General features: G+C 39.0%; 1 protein-coding gene across 2 annotated transcripts in view; it reads left to right on the plus strand.

The window, feature by feature from the left end:
- The first annotated feature begins 1955 nt into the window (after positions 1–1955).
- Positions 1956–22294, plus strand: part of LOC311080418 (uncharacterized protein) — a 48577-nt gene continuing 28238 nt past the window's right edge. Inside the window, exons 1-7 of one of the 2 annotated variants that reach the window (XM_084110394.1) lie at positions 1956–2126; positions 3621–5604; positions 5677–5840; positions 8788–9008; positions 9228–9357; positions 9548–9657; positions 9893–10652. In XM_084110394.1, the coding sequence (XP_083966520.1) occupies positions 3645–5604; positions 5677–5840; positions 8788–9008; positions 9228–9357; positions 9548–9657; positions 9893–10025 (2718 nt within the window). In that variant the 5' untranslated portion in view covers positions 1956–2126; positions 3621–3644 and the 3' untranslated portion in view covers positions 10026–10652. Of the gene's footprint in view, positions 2127–3620; positions 5605–5676; positions 5841–8787; positions 9009–9227; positions 9358–9547; positions 9658–9892; positions 10653–22294 lie in introns of those variants that run through there. The other variant, XM_084110395.1, reaches the window with a different exon arrangement.

Consider the following 22294-nt stretch of genomic DNA (forward strand, 5'->3'; position numbering starts at 1 on the left):
TTTCCCCAAGGGAACTCGTTCCGTTCGTCGTAGTTCCTATTCATCACTCGGTGACAGTGGTAAAAAAGAAAATTTAAACCTATTCAGTCTGCAGTTTGGTAACCTGTACCTTCTGCCTGAGGGCATCATCTCATACTCACTGTAGAGGACATGATTCGGATCGTTAGTAATTTTTAAACTCTGTTTCCTCACCGCCTCCTCAAAAAGCTCATTAAGAGTAGTCGGTGGCACTTGTCCAATTATTTTTGACTTTTAATCAATGTTTGGAGCTGTGATTTTAATTTAACTGACAGGTTACCAAACCAAGCTACAATACCATATCGGACAATAGACTCAATAGCTGCCTTATAAAACAGTAGCATAATATCCTTGTCAACGCCATGAACTCTTAGTCTTCTTAAAAAATACAGACGCTGACATATTTTTGAGGAAACATACTCCACTTGATGTGACCACTGTAACTGATTATCTAATTGAATTCCTAAATATTTATATGTTGTTACTTGTTCAATCGGTACTCCTTCAATTAGAATAGGGCTTTGATTGCCTATAGACCTAGGGTCAAAAATCATTTCTTTGGTTTTATTAACATTAAGGAGCAAGTTATGCTTATTGCACCACTTCACCATCTCCTCTATCTCCTTTGTATAAATACCAATGTCTGAATTGTTGTAGAGTAAACTAAGTATGGCCATATCATCTGAAAATGTAATAATAAAATTATTCCTATCGATATTTCTGCATTCATTTGTATATATAATATAAAAAGTAAGGGCGAGCTTACACAGCCTTGAGGGGCACTTGTACTTATGTTAATCATGTTAATGATTAACATGTTTGAGTGTCATTGTTTGTCTGGAGCTCGTGTGCTGCTGGTGTCTAACAACAAACTATTGTTTGTATACTTCTGTACTGTATGTTCATTTTTTTTCTTGTCGTTAGTTCGTCATCTTCAGCATCAGCGATGATAAAGAGACATTCAATCTTGCATTGATTTTTTGTGCATTTTAAGGGTGGAGCAATGAAGGGAGGGGTGTGTTTGTTTAGATTGATTTCAGAAATCAACAGTGTTTCTCTGAAATCTCTTACTGCACCTTTAAGTACTAGTGGTATAAATGTTGAATGTCAGACTTATTTTGATAACAAGTGTGTGAAAATAAGAACCTCTTTTCCATATTTTGCAAGCTGGGATACAGAGAGAAGAACACAACCCTAAATAATTATTGCAGCCTGCTAAAGCATGACATTCAGCTATTAATATTCCTTTAAATCTTATAAGAACAACTCTTACTTGATAATGTCCTTATTTATTCCAGTTTTAGCTTAATCTGATATGCAAAAATAGAATTTTAATTTTGTAAATCATGACTTGTTTTTAATTCTCGGTTGTTGAATGTTATGTTATATGTTTTTGAAAACTATTGTAAATAAATGCTTATGAACACTGATTAGCATTTGATTAATAATTAATAAAGTCAATTTTTTAAATATATGCTGTTAATAAAACTACATCACTCTAGGTTTCTGACAAAATGTAAAGTTAGTGTTTTGAAAGAATGAAGATGGTTAGCTTTCAGAAAGGAGGTGATGTTTCATCACAGGTGGTATAACAAAAATGACATTGAATTATGACATAATAAACATTACTGGGTCAAGACAAATGGATTAAATTGGCTGTAGGCCTACATTAATTTTTGTTATAAGCATTATAGGCTGATCAATTTTTTTTTATTTTTTTTTACCATCTGCTTGTAAATGTCAAAGGCATGTAACAAATACTGAAAAAGAATTACAAAGCTCATATAATTATTTCAGTGTGTTTATTTTAGGAAGTTTTATTTTTATCCATATTATACTAGCATAATGAAGAATGATCGACAGAGTATTATACAGGAAGCTGCCAAACATTTTATTGGTTACTTGCATAACCCTTGCGCGCGGTGGATGACGCATACAGTATGTAAGAATCAGGAAGACCTTACCTCTTTTTTTTTTGTCGGATATCAAGTAGCAATCCAGGTGTCAACGATAGATATAGCTACACATACCGATAGTCTCTCTTTTAGTCAAATCTCTTTTGATTTGATTTTTGATTTAAGTTTTTGCGATTTCTGGGAATAAAACAGGTAGGCTAATTATAAACATTTAATTAAGATTATATTTGAAAGCCGTAATTTGAACAGACAGTTTTTTTACAGCATTTATCAGCAATCACAGATAATTGCCTATCTTTTAGCAGCTTTTAAATTGAACATAACAAACATCATAGGCTACAAACCAGTTTATTAAATGTCACATTTCCGTTCCGTGGCTATTCGATGTAAAACAATATCGACTGCATGTACAGCAGGTGTGTTCAGACGTGCAGGAGGCATTGTAGGCCTACAGACTACTGTATAATATTGTAACAAATGAATTTATAATTTAAGTGAGGATCTTTCGTTAAGTGAGGACCCATCACGGAAAGTAGCCTATCGATTCTGATCGAGATCGGTCCGCCCATCCCCGAGTTTCATTTTCATGAAAACATGCAAACTACTGTAAGCCTATATTTTTAAATCTATATTATTAGAGACAAAGTGAAGAGGGAGAGGAAATGGACAGGAAGAGTAGGCCTATGTGTTATGTGTAAACATAAACAAAGTTATTAAAGCAAGAACATTTTTAACACCAGGAAAAAAAAGTAATCGGAGTGTCTATTTTAAGGTGCAGTAGCCTAAATACTTTTGACACGATTGACCCGAATTCGAATCCACCTTTTGCCGAACTCGTTCTTCTACCTTTTCCCATCGCATAAGATTGGAAAGGCATTTATTGTCAATAAATATGAAGAAAATATGTAAAAATTTGAATTAAAGGAACTAAAGTGTCTATCGGATAGGGTTATGGGTAGGTGTGGTGAGGGATTTATTGTCCCAATAAGGCAACATTTATATAATAAATATATAATTTACACTCAATATGTAATTATTGCTTACTGTTTTATAATGTACTAAAATACCGAGTTGCAAATTTTATCAAACTACTATTTACACTTATTGCAAAGAAAATACTGCTATTTTTACAGTGTAAATAGAATCTATAGCTATTTTCACTTGGTGCTGTGTCACAAAAAATACTGCTATTTTCAGTTAGTGTAAATAGAATATATCGCTATTTGTACTTAGTTTAAATAGCATAACCTATCGCTAAGAAAATATGATATTTTCACTGTGTAAATAGCATCTATTGCTTTTGCTAATAGCTGCTGCCAAAAATAATATCGGCTACTTCATTGTACTCCTATATGGCATTATAGGAGAGTTTCATGTTTATACATTTTCAAAATGTTTATACATTTTATAAAACGATTTATAAAATGTTTATACATTTTTACAGTTTATACAACGATTAATAAATTTTTTTTTGATTGACAATCAGTAAAATTTACTGAGACTAATGCATAGGCTATGGCATGACAACATATTGACAGACTTGGAAGATTTTCATCTAAACACAAAAATGGACTAAAAAACTATGTAAAGATTATCACTGTGTCAATTATCAATGTATTAAAATAAGAAAATAAGTTATAATGCTAGTCAGTGCCTGAATTTCAAGTGTTTATCATCTTTTGACAGATTGTAATGAGTATTTGAAGATCCATGGAATTCCAGTTCCAAGTAGTTTCGGTTCCAGCAGTTCCTAGAAAAACAGACCCCATAATAAAATTTATCATAGACAACAAGGCAGAGAGACTTCGAAAATTATTAAAAGGCAGATACATTAATGGTTTGTACTCCTCTGAAGTCTGGAATGATGATGTTACACCATTGACAGCAGCAGTTATATGCAAAAATGAAGAAATCTGCTCTTATCTACTTGGAGAGTCGGCTGATCCAAACCAACCCTCAACAAATAGACAGACACCTCTACATTATGCTACTTTAACAACTGGAGTTCCATTGAGTATTGTGAAAAGATTACTTGCAGCAAAAGCTAACCCAAATGGACATGGATTACAAAATTTTACTCCATTGCAGTATGCTGTTGATCATGACCGTGAAGACATTGTGAAAGCACTTATAAAGGCTGGAGCTTCACCTTTAAGGAACTATGGGGGGAATCCAGATCTTGATAAAAAGGTGGAGAGAATGATTTGTCATCTATATTCACAGAGTGAAGTGTCTGAGGAAGTACATATATCGTTCTTTTTTCGTTGTGCTGTACGAACGAAAAACCAGACTGAAGTTTACCGAGTCTATAAGGAACATTTCTTTCAAGAGGACCCTTTTGTTCCTTTGATTTATTTTGAGCAATACTTTGGTGTCATTGGTCTTGGTGCAGAGCAGTATCGTCAGAGCGCCATCAAATGGTTAAAAGACACAAACAGTACAGACAGATACATTGAGGGACTCATCAAGCGCTTTCCAAGAATCCCTCAGGAACACTGGCTGATTGCACTGAACTGCTTAAATGTTGCTTTGTGTGTCAGTGAAAGCATCTCTCCTCAGGTATTCAGTGAGCTTGTGCCAGTCCTAACAAACAGTCTTCAGCGCTTTGAAAATGCACAAGGAGAAATAATCAATCATCTGATACTAAAGATAATCAATGTCATGATGCAGAAGACGTCTGAGCAGAAACTAAGTACAAACAATTCTGTCTATGAGAAGTTATGCAAAAGTATATTGCCTCTCACACGTCCTGATTATTCAAGTCTAATTGGAGTGTGGACATATGGACTTTTCGCCAATATAAGTGTCTTTGCTCCTGAACTTGTTGCATTGTGTGGATTGTCTCCCATCCCAGAGATGATACTTATAAAAGCAGAGACAGAGATGGATGAAGTCATGAAAAAAAAGCTGCAAAAGTTTGATGAATCACTGAGACATCCAGCAGGTTCAAGTGCAGTGGATAGTTTATGTGAGGAGACTGCTGCTCTATCAACAAGCAGGAAGAAGAAAAAGAAGAAGAAGAAGAAGAAGGAAAAAATCCAGCAAGAAGTGGGATCACAAGAAGGTGAGCTGCAAGATAAAGAGGAACCGTATCCAGACACTGTAGTGAAATCCATTGAGGAATCAAACTCAAGTGTGCAGCCGTTCACACCGCCTGCTGAGAACTCAAGAAGGTGGCATCAAACCAGTGTTCGTTGGAGGCCCAAGCTTGAGAAGCTAGCTAACATGGATGCTAACAAGACATATAGGCTACCAAATCTTACTCTTATCCTTGACCCTGAATTTCTGATTGCTAATGGAAGTGATGGAACACAAGTTTTTCTTGGTTTGAGGGATGATGGCACAGAAGTGGCTGTGAAACGAATGATTCGGTTTAATTACCAAGTTCTCAAAAATGAGGAGGAATTTCTACGACTTCCAGAACTTGAAAGTTTTTCCATTGTGCGATATGTGGACTTTGCAGAAGATGATAATTTTGGATATCTTGCTCTTCAGCTTTGTGAGTACACACTGGAGGAATATATCCAAGATCATTTACCAGATGATAACACTGAGAGAAGTTTGGTTCTGAAGAAGCTGGTGAAGGAAGTTCTCTGCAGCTTACAGGTTTTACACCAACCACAGACAAAAGTGCTTCATCGAGACATCAAACCTCAGAATGTTCTGATTGGTAGGAGTTAAATCTCAGTAATTAAAATGATCAAAAAAATTCTTAAAATAATTTGAACTTTGTTTATTATAGACATAAATGGAAAGGCTAAATTGGCTGATTTTGGCATAAGTCGCCGACTAAAACAGGGCGAAACCACCATACGAACAAGCATTGCTGGAACTAGATGCTGGAAGGCAAAAGAGACCATAAGGGAGAAGGTCAACACTGGGTACAAGAGGAGCTCTGACATTCAGGTATATTTTCAATATTAATCAATTAACTCAAAGTATATTCAGTCCATCCTTTGCATTCATTCGGTTTTTTTCTTTTTACTTTTTTTTTAATTTTGTTGAAAATTACTCCTTTTCCATTTTTTTAAAATACAAACAACAACAACCAAGAATTCAGCTTATTTCTCGTCATCGGTTCTTCTTCAGTTTTGTGCCAGTCTAGGCGCTGCCTAGGTAAGGTTTGTGCAAAGCCTTTCATTTCGTTAGTCTGGTTGTTTGATGAGAAAGAGATGAAATGTAGATGTAAAAATCGCTTTAAAATCCATACAACTATAACAGAGGATGACAATTATCGCATTGCGCTGAACTGACGCCGCCTTTCCACTAGCCTACACACGACAAACGACAGCCGTTGGACCAGAAGTTTCCATCGGACAGTAGTACAGGAGCGCATAGATCGGATGGAGTTCCGATCATATGCGTATGCGGAAATTTTGGATCCGATTTGAGCTTCGGATGCGTTGAAATATCTGAAATTCTGCGGCTAGAACGTAAGCGACCGGTCGACCGGATGTGATTTATTCTAATCAAAACTATGAGCGCGAAGCTAGAATTGACCAATATTTTAACTCTTATGATGTGTGACGTATTCTGTAAACTCTATTTATGTAAAATGTCGGTTATTAATAATTATGGCAGAAAAAATTATTTTATAATTATTAAATCAATATTTATATTGATTAGCTCTATAAAATCTACTACGTTTTTATTTTAGATGTATTGAGGGTCATTTGTTTTCTGTGGATATATTAATGCATACATTACATTCATTAAAATCATTAATTTTACCATTGTGAATAGCCGAGGGTAATGGTTGCTTCACGACCAATTTCAAAGTTCTGTGCGACTGACACTAGGGGGCGAAATGCGTCAATCGTATGCGAATGTCTTGTGCAGTGGAAAGGCGGCTTGAGGAAGAACTAACGATAATCATAGACAGTAAAAGAAATGGACACAGCGACCCCATTGGATTCAACTGAGAAAAGTGAAGTCAATTAGAAGCACTCACTTCCTGATGGCTGACCGTACTGCACAGACTCAAACTGAGCTTGACGACGTAGATGTGACGTGAGCAACCCGTCTGTCTTCTAGTAGCTGTGCCAAGAGAAATCTGAATCATTCCCTTCCGAAACTTGCAGAGACGGAGAGTGTGAGTAGGAGGTGTCCATGAGCTAGGAGCAGGAGCAACTTTTGCTAAGTATTCTGATTAATTATTTTGTCATTTTGCCTCCACGTCCCCCCGATTGCCCGCGAGCTTCTCCTCCTGTCCATACGGTAATTTCTCTACTGTGCGACAGAGAGTCCCATGGTTATGATGCAATCCTTAGCCTATTTTTACAAAAACTGCTTCTACGGGGCCATAACATAAGATACAAGGTAATGGAGCCTTTTATACATTTTCGTGTTTCTTTAGAAATAAATAATGGACAAATGAAGTCTTTAAACGCCTCAGATGTAAAGTTATTCGCTGTCAAAGTGACGCCAAAATGAATGGGAGTCAATGGAATGCTAACAGCAGGTGATGGTCTGCTAATCAATGGCGGCCCCCGGGGAAGCTTCAGTTTTTTCTGAAAGATTACCCCCTTGGGTTTAATAGGCTTGTTTGAGATGCGCCTAGCCTCGCCTGAAATTTATGCGAGAGTAGGCGGCTGCAGTGAGGGGAGGAGTGAAAAAAGCGCAGGCAAGACGGACAGTTCTCTCTTCTCGTAGTGGATCTGACACCTGTGAGATCAAAGATGGATATCGCGGGATTCAAGCTCGTGCACAGTGTTGCTAATAAACTGGATTTAATTTAAGTTCTGTTGCTTTTATATGAAAATAATTATAATGAACAAGACACCTATTTAATTACATACCAAAGACGTGTTTATCAATCATTTTTACTTTAATTACAGACATGTTTTATATATATAGGCTATATATTTATAAATATGACAACAATCAAATAACCCATCACACTGTCAGAGAGTTTGGGAATACTAACACATAATTTATACACATAAAAACATGAGATCAGAGTTTTAAAATCAAATAGTTTAAAAGAGAACAATACATCACGGTTGTTTAAACCAATGAGCATTAAGCTGTGTTGTCAGCAAGTCCTTTCCCATCGTGCTTTTGATCAGCGCAGTCGGTGGATCGCAAGAGTTTTTGTGACATACATCAGCATGACATCAGAGCAAGACGGACCGCACTAGGACACATTTCTAACCGGCATGCATCTCGCGGTGATCACCGGTGATTGTTTCTGCGCAGATTTTGCTCATCTCAAACAAGCCTAAAGTTTGGTTGACTAATCAGCGGCAATGGGTGTTTCATTCATGCCTATACTTTGAAATGGAATATTCAAGCTGTTTATCCATTTCCTACCCCTGAATATAAAAACTAATTCTTGTTTTTTCGTTATTTTGAAAAAACGAAAAAGGCACAATTTTCTAAATTTTCTGACATTAATATTAAATAAAACTAATGAATGCAATGTACACAGTGTCACATTCAAGTTAGTTTGGACTCGTTATGTTTTGTCATCACCTGCCTTCATCACTCATTTGTTGTCATGGACACTAATCACATTCAGCTGTGCACTCATCAGTCACCATCATTAGCACCTGTATACAGTATATGTTCTGTTCTGTTTCAGTTCAGTGTTCGGTATTGTCTATGTTCAGTTGTGTTAGCATCTGTTTGCCTTGCTGTTGGATCTTTAGAGAATAAACCTATTGAATTGTATACGTCTTCCTCATCTGTCTGCCAGCGACCACCCGTGACCATGACACACAGACACTTCCTGCGTCCCAATGTGCATACTATCCACCCTATCTGCCCTAAATAGTATTGACAATTACTATTGTCACATAGTTTGTTTTTTACAAAAAATTCTGGATTAGTGGTAACTTTAATCTTTTTGAAGGTTGCTGGGATGTTAGTGTACTACATTCTCTCTGGAGGACACCATCCATTTGGTGAAGATGTGGAATGTGAGTACAACATTTTAAGAGGAAGATACTCACTGGAACATCTGGATGATGAAGTAGCGAAGGATCTCGTCGAGTGGATGATCAATGCAAACCCAGAGGAGAGACCAACCGTGGAGCAAACCCTTGCACACCCCTTCTTCTGGACTGATGAAAGGTAGAATATGATCTTGATGACATTTTACAGGTGAAATACAGTACGAAACTTGAATGAATATGTCCAGTGTTCATGAAACAATCCAAATATATTCCTCTTAAGCCTAAATGTTTCCAATCACAATTTATTAGAGATACTATAGAGATGAAAAAGCTGTCATAATATACAGTAGCTGTAGATGATAAAGCTTATTGTATAATGTTTCTGAAATCGTCCCAGGAGAGTGCGGTATCTGAAGATCTTGGGAAATGAGAAAGAGGCTGAAAACTGTCGTAATGCTGATACGGAGCTCCTTACTGCCATTGCAAAATGCACAGAGGGGAAAAGCTTTTCTGAATGGAAAACTAAAGTAAGTATAACCTCAATGCAGTCCATATAACTTATGAATACATTAAATTAAGATGTTTTGTCCTGCAGTTTATATTCTTCTTTAACTGGTGATTCAACATGGGAGCAACCTGAAGTGAAGAAACAATCAGGAAAACCTGCTTATGGCTTAAGACATACAGTATAATTGAACTTGCTTTTCTTTGTTAAAGTTTAACTACAGCTACATTGAGCTTGTCCAGAAACTGGATGGTAAGAAGAAAGTCTATCCTGAGAACACACTGGGCCTGCTGCGTTTTATACGCAACCTACACACGCATTAGTAAGTTACAGAAATAATTAACGACATGCTGTTCAATTCTATATTTTATATATCTATATCTATATCTATCTATCAACCCGAGCTGGTAATTTGTTTACAATGCAAGGTGGAGTAAAAATAAGTAACACCTGATCAATAATGATCAACAGCCAGAAGGGAAGAAGTATCTTAGATTTGTAAGAAATTATAAGACTTACACAATGATTGTGTTGTTTGTGTGACGTTCTCTCCACAGTAAAGCAGATGCTGTGAAAATCAACCTGATGACTGAATTCCCTGATCTGTTTGGGAGTGTGTACCTGTTTGCCAAGGAGAGAGGATGGAATGCCAGAGAAAGTGTCACGATGGACATCAACTCGGCATCATGATTGTAAATCTGAGATAAAATGTTATTCAGCAGTCACCAATAATTTAAACATAGTGAATGAGCACAAAAATTTTACACTTGACACTGAGTAAAGCTTTTATACTATTTTAGGTTTTCTCTTAGTTGCTAAAAATTGTTCTTAGTCTTTCAACAAATCTTAAGTCTTTTGTTACATAAATCTAAATATAAAAAAAAATATAAGCTTGAAATAAATATTTTGTAATTACATGCAATTGACCTAATGGATCATGAAACCTTCTCAGTGCAACATGCTGTTGTGATCTTTGTTGCTCTTCAGTGTTTTAGGAGGGGGACAACTAAACTTAATTATAAATAAAAATTGCCTTAACCTGTGATCGGCAGGAAAAAAAGTGTCATATATTAATTTATCACCTTTTGATAACCCTTTGGACAGATTTAACAGGAAGTAAAAAGTTTTAAGCCAGCTTGGTTATATAATGTATGACAATTGCACGTTACAGTAGCCTACTGTAAAACTCCCCATCAAAAAACATCTGATGTATCATGCATGATTTGCTATTGAATTAACTTGTAATTAAAATTATTGAACAAATTAAAAGCAAATAATTAGCCTATGTCGTGTTTTGTGATTAAAATATTAATTGTTAAATAAATAAAAGTAATAAATCCATTTTTATTTTTTTTATTTTTTTTAATAAGTGGTTGGGTGGACATTTTGAAGGAACTAATGAAACCTTTTTAATCGTTTGCCGACTTTGGGCCCTATTTTAAAGATTTAAGCGCATGATCTAAGCGCTTTACAAGGCTGTTTTTGGAATTAGCATTTCATGTTTTATAATAATTTTAGAACTTTAAATGTATGCAATAGGCTACTGTACATCCATTAAACTAGAAGAATGTTTGGCCTAAAGGTATCAAACCAACTGTAAATTACTCAGAATATGATTCCTCATGTTGCACAAGACTTGCTTTTCAGATTATTAATCTGGTATTTTTAACACAATACTGAACCCTTTTAAATCCATTAAACTTTAACACCGTTTAGTAAAGGTATCAAACCAACTGTTACTTACTCAGAATATTATCCCCTCTCTGTTGTTTGTCAGATTATTAAAATACCAGATTAATAATATGAAAAACAAGTCTTGTGCAGCATGAGGAGTAATATTCTGAGTTGGCAGGTGTGATGCCTTTAGGCCAAATGATATTGTAGTTTAATGGATGTACAGTAATGCATACATTTAAAGTTCCCAAATTATTATAAAACATATGAAATGCTAATTATAGAAAAGGCATTTTATTATATATAAACATGTAACTAAATATTGAAGAGGGGGACCAAATGATTAAAAACTGGTTATTGAAAACCTCATTGCAGTAGACCTACTGTACATTTGTGTTAGGTTTAAGGGGTTAAGACATAAACTGACTATACTTTTCCCTTAACGCAAAAAAAAGAAAAAAAAAAGAACACATATCTGATCTCCTGTGTCTTTAAGCATGCATTACCTGCATAATATTTTATAGGCTATATGATGATATTGACAAAGAGGTTCAAGGACGTATCAATCATAAAGCAGGCATTAAAAGCCTAGGGAAACATATTGAATGTGGCTGGCTCCATTTTAAATAAAACTTAATCTATTGCATACTGACACGTCCTCCTAACAAAAATGTAAATCGTACTGCTGTAGTTTTTGGTTAAACAGGTGACAACAAAATGATAGGAAATGGACAATTATATGGAGGTAGATTTTAACAGAAAGGATGACAAAAATGGCTTGGCCAACAAGGGTCTTGCATATTTTTTTCATTACTTTTACATTTTTTGCTGTCTTGTGACTTTTGTCTACTTCTGACGTGAGTATGTATAAATCTCTCCTCTCTTCCTTTTCTGTTGATGTTCATGCTGCAAAATCTTAAATCATTCTTCCACAACAAGATCAACAGCTCCTTCAACACACGATCACTCTTCAAGACATTCAACTCTCTCCTCTGTCCACCTCCACCACCACCCACCTCCTCTTTAACTGCTGACGATTTTGCTTGAAAGCTGCTTCCAAATCTTCAGTCCTCATTCTCCTGGATCTGTCTGCTGCCTTCGACACTATGAATCATCAAATCCTTCTGTCCAGCCTCTCAGCACTGGGCATCACAGGAACCTCACTCCACTGGCTTGAGTCCTATCTCACAGGTAGGTCCTTCAGGGTCACATGGAGAGGCGAGGTATCCAGAGCACATCAACTGACCACAGGGGTTCCCTCAGGGTTCAGTTCTTGGTCCCCTCCTCTTCTCCATCTACACCACATCACTGGGACACATCATACAGGTTTCTCCTACCACTGCTATGCTGATGACACACAGCTCTTCCTCTCATTTCAACCAGATGATCCCACAGTAGCTGCACAGATCTCAAGCTGTCTGGCGGACATCTCGGCATGGATGAAGGAACATCACCTGCAGCTAAACCTGGCAAAGACTGAGCTTCTCGTCCTCCCTGCCAATCCGTCTCTACAGCACAACTTCACTATCCAGCTAGATTCATCATCAATCACCCCATCAAGGTCGGTCAGAAATCTTGGAGTAACATTTGATGACCAGCTGACCTTCACAGATCACATTTCAAAAACAGCTCGATCATGCAGGTTTGCACTGCACAACATCAGGAAGATCAGGCCTTTCCTTACTGAGCATGCAACACAACTTCTCGTCCAGGCCCTGGTCATTTCTAGGCTTGACTACTGCAATGCTCTTCTGGCTGGACTTCCATCATGTGCAACCAAACCTCTACAAATGATTCAGAATGCTTCAGCTCGACTTGTCTTCAACGAGCCCAAGAGGGCCCACGTCACTCCTCTGTTCATCTCTCTGCACTGGCTACCTCTCGCTGCTCGCATCAAGTTCAAGGCATTGACGCTTGCTTACAGATCTATCACAGGCTCAGCTCCCTCCTACTTTCACTCACTCCTACGATTCTACATCCCTACCAGAAGCCTACGATCGGTCAAAGAGCGACGTCTCGTGGTTCCATCACAGAAAGCCACAAAATCACTTTCCAGAACATTCTCATTCACAGTTCCATGCTGGTGGAATGATCTCCCCACCCTCATCCGGAATGCAGAATCCCTGACAACATTCAAAAGACAGCTGAAAACCCATCTCTTCCGTGAGCACTTGACCGCATAAAAAAAACACAAAAAAAAACCTTTCCTTTCCCTTTAAAACCTCGCTTATCGGGCTTATGCTACTCTGAATAATGCCTGAACTTCGTATTTTGAGCACTTCTTGCGTTGTTTTTTGCCTCTTCATGATGATTCGCTTAATTTAGTCCTAAATTGTAAGTCGCGACTCGCTTTGGACAAAAGCGTCTGCTAAATGACTAAATGTAAATGACTAAATGTTAAACTACTTCTCAAAAAGAAAACTTCTGGAGGTGAAGAAGCATTAATGACAGTTGTATTAAATGTCCATAATGGCAATAGTGTTTAACATCTCTCCACAGATTGTAAAGATTATTTGAAGATCCATGGTTTGTACTATCATGATGATATTACACCATTGACAGCAGCAGTTATATGCAGAAATGAAGAAATCTGCTCTTATCTACTTGAAGAGTCGGCTGATCCTAACAAACAACAAATGGACAAACACCTCTACATTATGCTGATTTAATACCTGGGGTTCCATTGAGTATTGTGAAAAGATTACTTGCAGCAAAAGCTGACCCAACTGGACATGGATTGCACATTTTAACTCCATTGCAATGTGCTGTTGATCATGACCGTGAAAACACTTATAAAGGCTGGAGTTTCACCTGTAAGGAACTATGGGGTGAATCCAGAACTTGATAAAAAGGTGGAGAGAATGATTTATCGACTACCTTCACAGGGTAAAGAGTGCAGACACAAAGAGTTCAGACAGATACATCGAGGGACTCCTCAAGCGTTTCCCAGGAATCGCTCAGGAAAATTGGCCAATTGCACTGAACTGCTTAAATGCTGCTTTGTGTGTCAGTGAAAGCATCTCTCCTCAGGTATTCAGTGAGCTTGTGTCAGTTCTACAAACAGTCTTCAGCACTTTCGAAATGCACAAGGAGAAATAGTCAATCATCTGATTCTAAGGATACTCAATGTCATGATGCAGAAGTCAAAGTCAAAGTATAAGATTATACTTTCCAAGAGTACAAATGTACTCTGTCTATGAGACAATTCTGTCTATGAATTCAGTTATGCAAAAGTCTGATTATTCAAATCCAATTAGACTTTTGACCTATGGACTGTTTGCCATCATAAATGTCTTTGCTACAGAACTTGTTGCATTCTGTGGATTGTCTTCCGTCCCAGAGATGATAAGTCATGAAAAAAAAGCTGCAAAAGTTGTATGAATCACTGAGACATCCAGCAGGTTCAAGTGCAGTGTTGAACAGTTTATGTGAGGAGACTGCTGTTCTATCAACATGCAGGAAGAAGAAGAAGAAGAAGAAGAAAAAGAAAAAGAAAACCCAGCAAGAAGTGGGATCACAAGAAGGTGAGCTACAAGATAAAGAGGAACCGTATCCACTAGACACTAGTGAAATCCATTGAGGAATCAAACTCAAGTGTGCAGCTGTTCACACCGCCTGCTGAGAACTCAAGCGGTCAGTAGGTGGAGACGGTAAGAGCGCGCTAGTGGTTTCTTCTGAAATACCCAGTTCTCCTGTTATTCAGTGTTCTATTTGACTCAAGTTTAATTGCACTTAAGTATTGCCTCCTAGCAGCTAGTTTCGAATCGGCCCATTTTCGCTTTAAAGATATAAATGTAGAAAAAGATATAAGAAAAGAAAAAATAGAAAAGATATAAATAGAGGGATTCAGATCATAACCAGTGGACAAGCGGTCAGTAGGTGGAGACGGCAAGAGCGCGCTAGTGGTTTCTTCTGAAATACCCAGTTCTCCTGTTATTCAGTGTTCTATTTGACTCAAGGTAAGCCTATCTTTGATTCTCTGCTTATTTTTCATTTTTACCTTTTTAATTGTATTTTATTTAGACGCGTTCCGACTTTAACAGCCGCGTGTGAAAATTATTGCAGTTTAATTGCACTTAAGTATTGCCTCCTAGCAGCTAGTTTCGATTTGGCCCATTTTCGCTTTATTTGCTTAATTGCTGGGCCGAGACAGCTGTCCTCACTCAAGTGGTGAAAGCATTATATCTATGTAGTTTGCACGCTGTCGCGAAAGCATCAGTGGAAGCGTTCAGCCCTCGTGTTCAGCCTCCTCGTGTGAAGACCGACTCAGGTAAAGACCATCAACTCTACCTGCGCGACTCCACCGGGCAAGGACACCAGAAAGGCACTTAAGTATCTCCTTCTCCCTTTCCTTTCCCACTTTTATCATATTTTCCCTTACTCAACATGTGCTTTCAATACATTCCTGTTATCTCTCGGCAACGCCCTTTCATCACGCGCAAAAGGCAGCCCAATACTGCTAATCTGCGTCCCATTCTCTCATCCTCACACACACCTCTCTCTCTTTCCGTGGGTCTATGGAATTGTCAGTCAGCAGTCAATAAAGCTGACTTTATTCCAGCCTTTGCATCTCATTCTACTCTTAGTATCTTGGGCTTGACTGAGAACTGGATTCATCCAGAAGACTCAGCAACCCCCGCTGCTCTCTCTAGCAATTTCTCTTTCTCTCACTCCCCTCGCCAGTCTGGGAGGGGTGGGGGTACAGGGCTTCTCATTTCTAACAATTGGAAATACTCAGCACTCTCTTCTCTATGCAACAACAACTTGTTTGAATATCATGCTATTACACTTACAACTCCCAATAAGATCCATATTGTAGTCATTTATCGCCCCCCCCCCCAGGTCAGCTGGGAAACTTTGTAGACGAGCTGGATGTGCTGCTGTCCTCCTTCCCTGAGGACGGCACCCCACTTGTAGTCTTTGGTGACTTCAGCATTCATCTCGAAAAGCTGTATGCAACAGACTTCATCTCTCTCCTAGCCTCTTTCGATCTCAAACGACTCATCACCACAGGTACTCACAAATTAGGCAACCAACTGGACCTGGTTTACGCACGCAACTGCATCACAGACAACATTCTGGTGAGACCTCTCCATGTTTCAGATCATTTTCTCATTACTTTCAGTCTACAACTTCCTACCCGTGCACCACCAACCCCCCCACCAGTCACTTTTAGACGAAACCTGCGCTCACTTTCTCCCTCCCATCTTTCCAATGCCGTGTCATCTTCTCTTCCCTCACTCTCACAATTCTCATCTCTGGATGTGAATGCCGCAACGTATACCTTATGCTCCACTCTAACTTCTTCTCTAGACAATATCTGCCCTTTCTCCTCCAGGCCTGCACGCGCTACTCCCTCTAACCCCTGGTTATCTGAGGTTCTTTGTGAACACCGGACCGAACTCACGGCAGCGGAGAGGAAATGGCGCAAATCAAAAGACACATCTGACCTGAGTATGTATAAATCTCTCCTCTCTTCCTTTTCTGTTGATGTTCATGCTGCAAAATCTTCCTACTTCCACAACAAGATCAACAGCTCCTCCAACATACGATCACTCTTTAAGAAATTCAACTCTCTCCTCTGACCACCTCCACCACCACCCGCCTCCTATTTATGGATGAAGGAACATCACCTGCAGCTCAACCTGGCAAAGACTGAGCTTCTCGTCCTCCCTGCCAATCCATCTGTACAACACGACTTCACTATCCAGCTAGATTCATCATCAATCACCCCATCAAGGTCGGTCAGAAATCTTGGAATAATATTTGATGACCAGCTGACCTTCACAGATCACATTTCAAAGACAGCAGCTCGATCATGCAGGTTTGCACTGCACAACATCAGGAAGATCAGGCTTCCTAACTGAGCATGCAACACAACATCTCGTCCAGGCCCTGGTCATCTCTAGGCTTGCCTACTGCAATGCTCTTCTGGCTGGACTTCCATCATGTGCAACTAAACCTCTACAAATGATTCAGAATGCTGCAGCTCGTCTTGTCTTCAACGAGCCCAAAAGGGCCCACGTCACTCCTCTGTTCATCTCTCTGCACTGGCTACCTCTCACTGCTCGCATCAAGTTCAAGGCATTGACGCTTGCTTACAGATCTATCACAGGCTCAGCTCCCTCCTACTTTCACTCACTCCTACGAGTCTACACCCCTACCAGAAGCCTACGATCGGTCAACAAGCAACGTCTTGTGGTTCCATCACAGAAAGCCACAAAATCACTTTCCAGAACATTCTCATTCACAGTTCCATGCTGGTGGAATGATCTCCCCACCCTCATCCGGAATGCAGAATCCCTGGCAACATTCAAAAGACAACTGAAAACCCATCTCTTCCGTGAGCACTTAACCTCATTAAAAAAAAAAAAAAAACGTTCCTTTTCCTTTAAATCCTCGCTTATCGGGCTTATGCTACTCTGAACAATGCCTGAACTTCGTATTTCATATTTTGAGCACTTCTTGCGTTGTTTTTTGCCTCTTCACGATGACTCGCTTAATTTAGTCCTAATTTGTAAGTCGCTTTGGACAAAAGCGTCTGCTAAATGACTAAATGTAAATGTAAATGTAAACTCAAGAAGGTGGCATCAAACCAGTCTTCGTTGAAGGCCAAAGCTTGAGAAGCTAGCTAACATGGATGCTAAAAAGACATATAAGCTGGGAAGTCTTACTCTTGTTTTCAACTCTGAATTTCTGATTGCTAAGGGAAGTGCTGGAACAAAAGTTTTACTTGGACTGAGGGATGACGGCACAGAAGTGGCTGTGAAACGAATGGATACGTTTAATTACCAAGACCCTCAAAAATGAGGAGGGATTTTTATGACATCAAGACCTTGATAGTCCATTGTGCAATACGTGGACTTTACAGAAGATGAGCATTTTGGATACCTTGTTCTTCAGCTTTGTGAGTACACACTGGAGGAATATATCCAAGATCATTTACCAGATGATTTTGAACAAGCTGGTGAAGGAAGTTCTCTGCAGCTTACAGGTTTTACACCAACCACAGACCAAAGTGCTTCAGCGGGACATCAAACCCCAGAATATTCTGATTGGTATAAGCTAAATCTGAATAATTAAAATTATCAGATTTTTTTTTCGCCCATTAAATTGAAACTTCTGTTTGTTATAGACATAAATAGAAAAGCTAGATTGGCTGATTTTGGCATAAGTCGCCGATTGAACCTAAGTGTTACGTTATAATGTGACACCAAGACTTTGGTGTTCTTTGTAGTTCTTTTTTTCCCCTTTGTATTGTGTTCTGCCGCTGTCCGTTTTTACTTTCTCTTTCGCAGGTGGCGTGTTGATTGGTTCGTCTCTGCTGTCAATCATCTGAGGGGAGGGTTTTGGCGTGCTGACGTCGGACGATGAGTTCCAGTCATATTGTTACCGGAAGCCTGGGAACTATAAAAGGACACACAAACGCACTAGAGGCGGCATTTTTTTGTTTGTGAACTGGACCTGTGTTTGTGCGCTTGGTATTTTTTGTTATGCTTGGTTTGTTTTTGTTTGATTCAATATGATGTTTTATTAACAAAGTTCGGGAGGAGCACGTTCAGATAATTAACACAAGTGGAGAGCACTCAGCAATCAATGGTAAGATGTATATACAGTATTCAGTCAGCAGTCTCACCTCAATCCATTGACAGTTTTGCAGCATCCCTCCACCACCCCTTCTCCACGCTTCTAGTCCTAAACACTTACATACGGGGGGAGTACTCTGGGTTCGGGCTGAACTCCGAGCTGTGTGAACTCATGAATTTGGGTTAGAACTTATCAAGCTTTGTTAGTGTGCTTTAATTCTCATGTGAGATTAAGTTACTTTTTGCCATCCTATTTCCTTTATTATTGAATATTTGAGAGCGGTAACGCTGTGTTTTGGGCTGGATAGAGGAAAAAGGGATAGGTAAGTTATGTCACGTGACTTACATCGCACACACTTAGGTTTGATGTATTTTGTTTAGACCCACTAGGTTTAGGGGCATGTGCCATTCGTTGTAATTTTTGTTTTGATAGGTAGAGTAGGGAAGTATACGACGTCTCGGACGTCAAAGACTTTTCTTTCTACATTTTTCTTTTGTATTAGATAGATTAGTTGAAATGGGTTAGAAAGATTCCTTTTGTTTTATTCTTTACTTTGTGTTGGCACTGTCCAATTATTCCCTTTTTTCCTTCCCAGGTCTGGTATAATATAATTTGCTGTTTTTTCCTGTGATCTTTCGCTTTCATTGTAAATACTAATTTCTTTTGCTTCAGTTGTTTTGTTTTTTTTTGTTCTCTCCCTCTCTCTCTCTCTCTCTCTCTCTCTCTATATATATATATATGTACCATATATAGGCCTATAGATATATCTTTTGGCCGGTTATTGCACACAATAAATGTGTTTACATTTTCTGCTGCTTCTTGATGGTCTCATTCACTTCCCCAGTGTTTTAATGGTAATAATTGTTGACGGGTGGCCTAATGTTTCCCTTCTAACTTCGTAGAGTTTTAAAAACAGTGAAGGGTCATAACACTAAGCCAAACGACTTTACGAACAGGCATTGCTTGAACAAGATGCAAGATCGACTGTACTTTATAGAGCAATATACAACAGGAAAACCAAAAGACTTGGTTCAAAGCTGTCTCCATATGACTGCTGACAAAGGGTATAAGGAGGCAATGTGGCTTCTTGAATGCTATTTTGGAGATGAATTCAAAATTATTAGTGCCTATACAGAGAAAGCACTTAATTGGAATAGCATTCCACCAGATGATGGGAAAGAATTGCAAAACTATGCTCTGTTTTTGCGAGGCTGCTGCAATGCAGCACAGGATCTTTCCAGTATGTCAGAATTGGACTTTCCTTCCAACTTGAAGATGATTGCTTCAAAGCTTCCTTATAAGTTGAGGGAGAATTGGAGATCATCAGCATATGACATATGGGAACAAACTAAACAAAGGCCTAGGTTTCAGAACCTAGTGATGTTTATTGAGAAGCAAGCCAGAATTCTGCAAGATCCTGTTTTCGGGGATATTCAAGATACTGCATCAAATATGAAAGTTAAACGGGTCAGACCAGAGCAAATGCAGCCATTCAAATCCAGCAGTAAAAGGAGTTTTGTTACTGCAATTTCACCGGTTAATGCTAAACTGCATGGCAACGCTACAGCTAACAAGGACAAACAAGAAACTGGAGATAGCTACGCTAACAACGCTAGCAATTTTTGAGCAGCATTTGAAAGGCCCAGCCTTTTTTGTTCAGGGATCCATGTAATGGAATTTTGTCATCTGATGGCTAGAAAGCCTCATAAAGAAAAGGTTGAATTCCTTAAAACCAACGGATTATGTTTTGCATGTCTTACTAAAGGGCACATGAGCAAAACATGCAAAAGATGTCTCACCTGTCATATCTGTAAAAGGAAACATCCTATAATTTTGCACTTTGAAGAGAATACATCTAAGATGGCCACACACTTTACTTTAGTGGCAACAAAGACAAACATGAGCAAGGAGTTGGATTCCTCATTCACAAAGACACCGTGAATGCTGTCATGGGTTGTCGACCAGTCTCCAGCCGACTTATTACCATCCGTCTGAAGGCATCACCCTTCAACATCACCATCATCCAGGCGAATGCCCCAACATCTGATTATGAAGATGAAGAAGTGGAAGACTTCTACGACCAACTGCAAAAAGTCATAGACCAAACGTCTAATAAAGACATCATTGTAGTACAGGGCGATTGGAATGCCAAAATAGGTGAGGATGCATGTAAGAACTGGAAAGGGATATGTGGCCAATACTGCAACACTGAAACCAACGAGAGAGGGCTAAGGCTCCTGGAATTTGCCAGTTACAACGATCTAAGGCTGGCAAACACATTTGGTCCACACAAGGCATCCAGAAGGTGGACATGGCATAGCCCAGGAGGGAAGTACCACAACCAGATTGATTACATCATGGTAAAGCATCGTTTCCAGACTAGTGTTAACATTGCAAAGACCAGGAGCTTTCCAGGAGCCGACATAGGAAGCGACCATGATCTTGTGATGATGACCTTCAGACTCCATCTCAAGAAGACTAAGAAACAGGGCAGCATAAGGATCAGATTTAACCTTGACAAACTCAAAGACACAAGCATAGCAGAAAATTTCCAAGCAATGATCGGAGGGAAATTTGCTCCACTTCTCGCCCTTGCTGACAATCAGGATACGGAGGTAGACACAATGATAAGCACCTTCAATACAGCTGTGACTGAAACAGCAAATGCCATCCTTGGAAAATACCGGCCAACAAAGAAGCCCTGGGTCACAGAGGACATACTGGAGTTATGCGACAAACGCAGAGAACTCAAGCGTAAGAAAAATGAGATTGAAGGGGAAAGACATTACAGAGAAATCAATCAGCAAGTTAAGAAAAGTATGAAAAAGGCAAAGGAGACCTGGATTGAAGAACAATGCAAAGACATAGAAGGAAGTTTACAGAAAAACAACAGCAAGAAAGCCTACCAACTTGTGAAAGATCTGACAAGTACAACACAAGGGCGAACCAATACCATCCAAAATAAAGAAGGGAAATGTCTGACAGAAGAACAGGATATCCTTAAAAGATGGACAGAATACTGTTCCGAATTGTATACTCACAGAGCCACAGGACATACTGAGGTGCTGAATGTCCCTCCACCAACTAACATCGACAACCATCTTATCCTTCGAGAAGAAGTGGAAGCAGCAGTAAAATCATTAAAAAAAGGGAAGTCGGCAGGAGTGGATAACATTCCAGCAGAACTGGTTCAAGCAGGTGGAGAGGCCATGATAGATACATTATGGAATATCTGCAATAAAATCTGGCAAACAGGTGAATGGCCTACACCATGGACTCAATCTTTGATAATTTACCCTCCCGAAGAAAGGCAACCTTCAGCTATGCCAAAATTATCGCACCATTAGTCTGATCAGCCACCCAAGTAAAGTGATGCTGAAAATCTTACTAAACAGATTGAGACCGCAAGCAGAGGAGATCATTGCCGAAGAACAGGCAGGCTTTAGAACAGGCCGCAGCTGACAGAACAAATCTTCAGTATTAGAATAATTTGCGAGAGGTACCTACAACACCAGCAAGAACTCTACCACGTATTCATAGATTTCAAAAAGGCATTCGATAGGGTTTGGCATGCGGCTTTATGGGCTACAATGAGGTTATATAACATCAATGCCAACCTGATCAAGACAATAGAACGCCTATATGACAAGGCTACTAGTGCAGTCTAATAACACCATAGGAGAATGGTTTCGAACCAC

Source organism: Abramis brama (genome assembly GCF_963993115.1).
Source record: "Abramis brama genome assembly, chromosome: 3".
Taxonomy (NCBI): domain Eukaryota; kingdom Metazoa; phylum Chordata; class Actinopteri; order Cypriniformes; family Leuciscidae; genus Abramis; species Abramis brama.